The following is a 9623-nucleotide window of genomic DNA, read 5'->3' as shown; positions in this document are numbered from 1 at the left end:
CGCAGCCCATAAGGCTAGGGTGCCTGGGAAGCACCCATCATACCGGGAGACCACAGGAGTCCGGGAGAACCGCGGGGACAGAGGTCCTGAGTAGCCGTGCCCAGGGAGTCATAGGCAGCCTCCCAACCTTATATTTACCAGCAAGACGTGGCAGGCGAGAATAAGAGGGTGTCTTGGGCTGGCCTTGACATGGAACGAGGGACCTCGAGGAGATCACGGCCCTCCTGGCGGACCCCGCCGTGACAGTATTGATAACTATACTAGAATCTTCCTTTTCTTTATTCAAATGAGCAATTGCTTTCTGGTAAGTGAAAGTGCTTTTATGCATTAAGGGCCTATTTTAAAGGCAGTTGAAGTTAAAGGAAGTTTTGTCAATTGCAATGGGTTTTAGATTAAGCCCAAAGTGAAGAGCATATGACAGTATTATGCTGTGTCTGGAAATATTTATGAATGAGTTAATAAATTTAAAATAATAAACTCATAATCAAATGTCACCATGATGATGTGTGCATGTGTTATTAAATAACACTGTGGTCCAGTGATTTCTCTTTTTACTCCTATTCCATCATTTTAATTTGGCTCTTACTACTTGTCATCTGAATTTACAAGCTCTATCAGTGTAGCTCTACATTTATGCAATTTAGCAAGAAACTTAACATGCTTATGGACAATGAAATCAGAATAGTAGTAATGCTAATACTGAGTGTAACATTGTCATCAGTTCTCCATTTTTTCTAGACCACTTATATCCAGAAGCTCAAGATCTTAAATATTACAACTAATAAAATTTGGACCTAGTGTTTTGTCAAGAAATTTTGAATTAATTCATCTGGGAGTTAACATGACTGCAACATTTTCTGTGGGAACTTGTTCTAATAACTGTGTAAGAAAGACATGTATCATTGTAGATAACAGCTTAGCTTTCTTCTGCTTTAAAAATATATGGAGTCATTGTTGTGAAAATACAATTACTCAAGATTTATGAGATTGTTTTTGATAAACCACTACTTTGATTCCCATGGACAGAAGCAGCTTTCTCAGCTTCCTGTTACACAGATGATGTTTTCTTTCAATAGGCAGCTTTATCCAAGTGATTCAATATGGTTCTGTTCTTTGTATTAATTTAACATGCCTGTACTGTTATTTTCTAGGAATTTCAACAGCCTTGTTTAAGTGACCTAGAAAATCTCATAGAAACACAGAAGTCTGAAATAAAGCTTTTGCAGAAAAAATTGAAAACAGCAAATCTTAATCTAGCAGAAAATAATTTTTGCAGCACAGATATCCTGGATAGCAGCATAAAGACTGGAAGAAAGTATGAGGTATGATAGTTCTATTGTCTTGTGTATTTGTGTCAGAATGAGACTGGTAAAGCCAAACATTTTTGCTCAAGGGTCCAGATAATAACAGTTTTAATAACTGTTGATGCTGCTTATAATTCTGGAAGCTTGTTTGAAGGGTGTTTATATTTTCTGCCAAAGACTTGTTAAAATAACTATTGGGAGTAGAAAGTTTTACCTTATTAAACACTGAATAAAGGATCCTTAATTTAGTGAAATTAAATAAAGGCTGAATTCTTTGTTGATTTCTTAAAATGAATATTTATTAAGTTTGTGCTGTTTATTTAGGATGCCCATCCTTTCCTAAACTGGAAATATAAGGAACATGAAAAGTTTATTTTATGAGTTTATTAATACAGCAGAAAGTGCATTTTTTAAAAATATGGTTTGTTGTTATTTTCCACAACAATTTTTAGTTAGTAGTCTTAATATTCTAACATTATGAATAGCAGTGCACTGATTCTTTGAAGATTGCTTGTTTAATTTATGTTCCTATTTAAAGACACTATCACTACTATTATTTGTTAATGAAATAGATATGAAAATAATTCTAATGCTTGAATATTCATATATGGGATTAGCATAACTTTGTGCAGCAGGCTATCTGTCACTAGCTTTCTGTTCTAGAGTTTTATTCTTGAAGTTCTGTAGAACACATGAAGTTGATGTGGGGTTCATCTAATCACAGATCTATCAAATAGAAAATTCCCCATTCATCTTGCCTCTCCAGAGGTAACAATGGGGTATGACATTCACAAGTAACAATGGGATATGGCATCTTGTTTTCTGAAAGATCTTCCCTTTTTCTTGCTCCCAAGAATCTACTAACTAGCATCTGAAGTGGTCAGGCCTGCCTCATTATTTTACACTATACATTATACCAAAGAAAAAATATATTTTCAGAGCTCTTGTTCATGGGCAGTTAAGACTTTAAATTTTGCTATCCAGTAGGAAAACATGATTGTTTCAGTTTCATAAATAGGGGCTCTTTCTCATACTTATGTTAATGTTGCTGTGCTTACATAACAATTTCTTCTTGTGCTTTCCTTTAAGAGTGCTAAGCCAACCTTTTTATTGTATTTTGCTTTTGTGTCTGACTTTCTTTTGTGATATGAATAGACTTTTCCTTGCTTTTCATATTAATGAGAAATCTGAGGGCACCCCCAATATGAGCCAGAGGGGGAAATGTAATTATTGGAAATTTAAGTGAAAATTGTAATACCTAAATAAAACCACAATAAATGTCCCTCTGTTTTGAAATCTAGATCTAATCATACAGCGCACCACTACTCTGGTTCTTCACTACTAGTACTGCCTGCAATTCTCAATGATTGCTAAGTATGGTTCTGCTCACAAAATAAGCTTTATCGCCTCTTTCCATTAAGTTACTAAAGAATAGACAGAGAGGCCTACGAAGCATCTATCTTTAGGATACCGTGACAGTGACATTTTTAAAAAACAAAACCAGAATGCTTCCATTGTGAAACTTATTTTCAGGGTTACATTGTAATAGTAATAAAGTACCCATTCTAATGAAATGTTGTGGCATTGCCACTGCCAGTGTCTGACTAAACAGCAGTATTTGTTTCTCAGAATGAAGGCATTTTTCAGTTAACTGGTTATTTTGAATGAACTTATGAAACAGAAAAGTTACTAAGTTTCATTTTGAGGAAAATGCAATATATATCTTCCAAAAGACTGGATACTGAGCTTTATTTTCACTGCAAACACTGTTCATGACACTGAAGTGCCATTCCACTGTACCATGTTTCCTCCTTGGCCATGTACAGGTGCTGTGCATCTACATGGACAATTACCATTCTCCCGGTAGAAACTATGAGTATTGAAGTGTTTACTCAATTCCTCCTGGAGGAAACATGGGCCTTCTTGGGAGAAAGATCTTCTAAGTATCAAGCTAGAAGATCTCCCTTGCAAGAGTGAACACTTGTACACTCCCCTCCTAGCCTGTCCAGGTGAGGAGTGAAGCAGCAAGGGGATGCTCTCTGCCCTTCCCTAGACCTGGAATTGCCCAGTTGAGGGAGCAGGCAGGGGGAATTGCTGTACTGCACCAGTCTCCTCACAGACCTGGTGTAAAGCAGAGAAGGTCATCGATTTCCCCAGACTACAATCGGTGGAGGATGGGAAGATTGGAGCAGCTGGTTTGGTGAAGGCGATGAGCCCAGGGGAGCGAGTGCAGCTGCAGGTTGAACACTCCCTCTCCCAGAAAGATTGCTTCCATTGTTAATTTCTCAGAATTTGGATGGGACTTCCTATTCTCTCATTTTCCAGGTTCTATGTAAAGTGGTCTAGCAGCCTGTCATTTTGTACAGTGCCAATTTTTTTATATCATAAGAGCTCTTTTTGGAACTAAAGTAGCAATACCATGTGAATGATGACTTCTGTGGCCTGATGAATCTGACATATAAATGCTCAGTGATCGCCTCAGTAACAGTGGTATGAATTTTCTGTAGCTCTCCCCCTAATTATGCCCAAATATTTCCTACTTAAAGTGTGCCATCCGTGAAGGCATTTGGGCAGAAAGACCAAGATTAGCTTTCCTTACAAAGAGTTCCACCGTAGCATTTTTCTAGCTTGTATAAAGTCTCAAGTGATTTGAGATTTCTCTTTGCAAGGGATGCGAGAACTAACTCTCAATGTTGATAAAGTTCACATTTAAATATAGTGTCTCCACAAATGGACCTTTCTTACTCCCTTGAGAAACAAAACCAAACCTGGACTGTGAGAGCTTCTGGCTTGGTTTCTGTTGGTAATGTATTCCAAATGTTCCAAATCTTATTATATTTTCTGCTTGCTGCCTTTAGTGAGTGGTCTGACACTTAATTTTTTTTTCTCTGAAGAAATGCATTGCTTGGATTTGTTTCTTGAAACAATGGATGTAGGGCACCTGTTAGTCTTAAACCTGTCTCATTGTTGTGCTTGACGTTAAACTGATGTCTAGCTTTGAGGTCAGGAAGAAATTCCCCCCCACCCCCAAGTCATATTGACAAGGATAATGGAATTTTTGCTGTTCTCTGTAGCATGGGCTAGGATTGCCTGAACTTCTTTCCTGCTTTTTACTTGGTAGTATATTGTAAGGCTTGGGTTTGTTTTTTGGGTTTGTGCTTTGTGGCAGAGGTGTGTGAGAAGGTTGGAATGGATGACCGTGTGGGCTGTTTTTGACAAGTCACTTTTTTAATGCAGGGAACTGAATTTAATGGCCTGGAAGGCCCTTTTGGTCCTATATTTCTGTGACTGGTAGTTGAGTGCCAACTGTACATCTGAAGTAGGTTGGAGTTGCCCCAGAGACTTCAGGAAATGCTTGCCTTAGTGGGGCTTTTTGGTGCTTTTCTCCAATACCTGATTGAATCAGCTTTAGATAAAAGTGCCAAAAGCCCCACTGAAGCACCTGATCTAGACAGATGCTTCAGAGTCAAGTCAAAGTAACGCGCTGCTGCTTCTGGTTAAGCATAGGGTTATTTTTGTTTGTTTTTTTTTTTAATGTCTGCAAGCATCCAATGTCTTTACGTGAGCAGCAGATGAACAGCAGGCACATATATGTAAGTTATCAGTTCTAAAGGTCTTAGATCCACAAGAAGGCTACCCACATGAAACAGCTTGTCATAGTTTCCATACATTACCGCAATGTTTTCTGTTGCAGAACTCATTGCATTTGTTCCTGTTTCTCATGTTACTTAGCATATTCTTTTGTGGACGTGCTTCTTCTGTTACCCTCTCCTGATTCAGGCTGATCTTTCTTACTCCTCAAAGAACAAGATAATTTTTAACCATATAAAAATGTTTGGAACTAAAGGAACCAAATTTGGATTTTTTGCACAATTGTTTTTAAATTTTGGTGTAATTTAAGGATTGATTTGCAAGTTAAACTGCCAAAACCTGGCAGTGGCACAAGAAGTGGCTAAGTTCACTGTTGTAAGGCGCACATTACAGAAACCATCTCCCTCTTGGAATCAAATTGAGTTTTGCAGCAGCTCCAGGCAATCAAATTACAGTATATTTTACTACACGGTTTCCTCTAGCTTGGCTGCAAAATTAAACAGTTTGCCTCTTTGGCAAAGATTGCCTTTGAACTACCTGACTGCACTGAGAAGCCCAGACCCAGCTTCTCTCCACTGACCTCTGATTGGATTACTATCAAATAACAACATATTCGACCTAAGGCAAGGCATTTATTACTGGTTCCACCCAATGTTTTAACAACTGTTATCAGTTAGGATAGTTCTCCAGTTTTTGTGTATCCTGACCCTATCTTGCAACAAGAAATGGTCACAACCATGTCCCGTCTTTACCTATAAAGGTAGACAATAGTCTTCTCCTGGGTGTATCAGGGTCACCTTTCATTAGCATTTCAGTTCAGTTGCCCTTGCTTCTCCCTATCAGTGAAGTAGTTCAGTTCTCTTTCCAGTTCTTCTCAGACCTTTTCACTCCTTTTCCTTCTCACTGGCAGTTTAGTGTAGCTGTGACCAGGCAGGCTACCTCCTCTCTTGTTGCCCTTGTCTGTGAGCAGCTAACCTGGTACTTTTGTCTCCTTGTTCCATCCTTGTGGAAAGTTACAGTTTCCTAACCTGTAAATACCTGTCAAGGTGACATAAGACTTGAACTCACTGCTTTCTGAAAATTAAGTTGTTTTTAACCCTGTAATACTTATTCTTTAATATGGCAGATTCACATAGGCATGTGGTAACTATGAACTATGATAGACATGGTTTATAATTAGTGTATTGACTGAATCTTAAAGCCAAGATTTTCAAAAGTGACTGATTTTGTGTGCAGATTTCTTTATAGGGGAATGATTTTGCACAATTATGTTACCCGTTTAATGTAAATCAGATGAGACATCCAGTAAGTAAAGTATACAAAATGTATACTCCTTTTGAAAATCTTGCCCAAAAATGTTGGAAAAACATATTGACTAATTATTTTCAACATGTATGTATGTATATAATATGGAATCAAGCCAAAATAGATAACTTTTTTAAAATATTAATGGAATAATCATCTCATAGCTCCAGTTTATTTTCTATCCATACAAAAACTACTGAAAGCACATGGAATATATGGCATTCTGCATCAGAGTGTTGACTTTTAGATTTGGGCATTGTAACACTTCAAACTTTAGAAATTTTATATAGACAAATACAATAATGGTGGAATTTTCTGGTGTAAGGAGGAAGTAAAGATATAGAAATGCCATAATTTTGCTCTTTTCTGATTTTTTTTTTTTTTTTTTTTTTTTTTTTTTTATCCAAACTCTTTTTTTTTTTTTTTTTTTCTTTTTTTCTTTATCCAAACTCAGATTATCATCATTTCACATACAAATTTTTTGGCCATACTTAAAATTTGGACTAAATATGTACAAATAAACATCTATTTTTTCCTTTAAAATTCTGTGCATTTGTGTTTAAGCAAAATAATGGGTTATAATATTTTAAAATATTTATTTACTTCATGCTCTCAGACAATGGCCAGAGAAAGATGTGAAGAGTTTTTTAATTATGTCATAATGTCTGCAAAGTTTATAAGATAATGTATTATTGAAATCTTTAGTAACTAAGAACAACTTCATCCAACTCCTTGGTATAGATCACTTATTTATTCTATCAAATAAAAATGGTAATATCTAAAAATAAGGACAGCATTGGTTCATAGTTTTTATGAGATCACATGGGTTTAAAATAGTAACAATGAATAGTGATAATAAAAACAACCTCTTGCTATTCCTTGTTGTTGATGTTTAGAAATCTTGATGATTTTATTAGGTGTTAAGCTGTGATTCAGTGTTTCACTGCCCTTTAGCCAAAGTTATTCAAAATATCAGTAAGCCTAATCTGAAGAGGTCCTTATTTCTTTGATGTAAGGACGCATGACAGTAAGAACAAGAATGCTGCCCAGTTTAAATGTTACTTTCACATTTTCTTTCTCCAGATTGCTATATGAAGCTGTACATAACATAAACACATTCTTGTCTCTAGTTAGCCACATTATAGTTAATGACCATATGGTCATTATGGCATAAGATCTACTGTCTGTTGTATTTATATTCCTCAAGCATATTGTTCCTTCAACTTCACAGTGTGTTAAACTATTTCAAAGGGAAAAAAATCCTTTCCCTCTTGTTTCTGGTTGTCCTATCAAGTGTAACCTTGGACCCTTATAGAGCAATTAGACCAGCCTCTATCCCCTCCTTTGTAATGAGGTTTCTTGCATTTCTGAGTCTATAACCCTTTAGTCTTCCCTAATGGGACATCATTATTCTGAAAGAAACAATGTAAATGTAAATGAATATTCTCATTAACGAGTCACAGAGAAACCTTTAGTGGTAGCGCTGTGGTAATTCTGCTTGTTATTTCTCTGGTATTCCATGCAGGACTTTTTTTATAATTCATTATTAGTATTCAAAATTACTTGTTCTTTAATTCTGCATGTCTTTCATAATCTAGTGTTCCAACTAGTTCAACCATGTCCTTGTTTTATTCTCCAGGAACCACCTGTGAAACGTTCAAGGTCTCTGTCCCCAAAGAGCTTTTTTAGAGAGTCAGAGGGGCTAAGAAAGCTTAAAATAGCTGAAAGGAAGATTGAAAACTTAGAGAAGACACTACAGCTAAAGGTAAACATTAAAAGAAAATCTTTTTAGCTGCAAGCTTGCATAGATAAAAATATACCAAAATACTTTTTTTTAAAATTCAGAATGTACACATTGTTATAGATTGTAACTGTATTAGCATAAACAAGTGTTCTCTAATAGTCTTTATGTTTAAATTTTTTAACTGACTACAATAAATCACACACTGGTATGTTTGAGGCCTCATACAGCACTTAAAATTTAAAATATATCAACATTGCATACCAATTTGACAAATTTTCAAACTGTAAAAGTGTGAAACATGAAAAGCTTGCATGGTTTTAGAAATGAATTGAAGCTGAAAATACAAAAAATATATTTTGAAAGCCAGTATTTTACAATGCCTAAAAATCTACACAAATCAATTATTTTCAGTAGGGTTGCTTAAGAACTGATTCTGCCTGTCTGTCCTGTCCTGTCTATCCTGTCCTGTCTGTTTGTCTTGTCCCGTCCCGTCCCAGAAAAAGTAAGTAACCTAAGCTGGAACAAATTTGTGATAAAACACTTCATTATTGCTGCATTGTTTGTCCTGGACTTTCTCAAGCTGTTCCAGAGCATAGAGTTCAGTGATCTCAAATATCTGAAAGCTGAGAAATGAAGTTGCGGTATTTCAAATTTTAAATCTAAGCAAGCTAGCAAATATAGAATTGGACATTGAAATAACCATTGGGAATTATCTGTGTATGCTCTAGTTAAGTGGCTGAGGGTTAGTGTTTCTGGAGGGGCTGGACATGTTCAAATCAGCAGGTCCAGATGCTCTCCACCCCAGGGTGTTGAGGGAGCTAGCAGGGGTTATTGCAGGGCCCTTGGCACAGCTTTGAGTGCTCATGGTGCTTGGGCCAGGTGCCAGATGATTGGAAGATGGCCAATGTGGTCCCCATCTTTAAAAAAGGGAGGCGGGAGGACCTGGGCAACTATAGGCCCGTCAGTCTTACCTCAATCCTGGGGAAACTCTTTGAGAAGATCATCAAGGAGTACATCTGTGATGGGCCTGCATTGGGGATGATGCTCAAGGGCAACCAGCACGGTTTCATTAGGGGCAGGTCATGTCAGACCAACCTGATTGCCTTTTACAATCAGGTCACAAAAACATTGGATGCAGGTGTCGCCGTAGATGTAGTCTTTCTGGACTTCAGCAAGGCCTTTGACACTGTCGAGTACCCTATCCTCATTAAAAAACTGGCAACTGTGGCATTGATGCCTACACAGTCAGATGGATTGCAAATTGCTGAAGGGTCATACTCGGAGGGTGGTGGTGGATGGGTTATATTCGACCTGGGGGGAGAGGGAGAGACTGCAGAAAGACCTGGATAGGTTGCAGGGGTGGGCTAACAAAAACAGGATGTGTTTCAATACTGACAAGTGCAGGGTGCTGCACTTGGGCAGTAGTAACCAGCAGCACACTTATAAGATGAGAAACTCCCTTCTTGAGAGCATGGAGGCAGAAAGGGACCTTGGAGTCGTTATTGACTCCAAGATGAACATGGGCAGACAATATGAGGTTATGGTCAGCAGGGCTAACTGGACCTTATTGTTCATCCACAAGTGCATCTCAAGTAGGGCCAAGGAGGTGATCCTCCCTCTCTATGCGACACTGGTCAGGCCACAGCTGGAGTACTGTGTCCAGTTCTGGGCACCCCACT

The 9623-nt window shown here is 37.6% G+C and overlaps 1 protein-coding gene across 1 annotated transcript in view; it reads left to right on the top strand.

The window, feature by feature from the left end:
- The window catches only part of CNTLN (centlein), a 383712-nt gene that overhangs the window by 173048 nt on the left and 201041 nt on the right, over positions 1-9623 (top strand). Inside the window, 2 exon segments of the mRNA XM_025201267.1 lie at positions 1152-1322; positions 7840-7965. Of these exon segments, the coding sequence (XP_025057052.1) occupies positions 1152-1322; positions 7840-7965 (297 nt within the window).

The sequence above is a fragment of the Alligator sinensis genome, unplaced genomic scaffold (genome assembly GCF_000455745.1).
Source record: "Alligator sinensis unplaced genomic scaffold, ASM45574v1 scaffold917_1, whole genome shotgun sequence".
Classification (NCBI taxonomy): Eukaryota; Metazoa; Chordata; order Crocodylia; family Alligatoridae; genus Alligator; species Alligator sinensis.
Note: the sequence above shows the minus strand (reverse complement) of the source record. Positions and strands in the feature narration are given on the sequence as shown.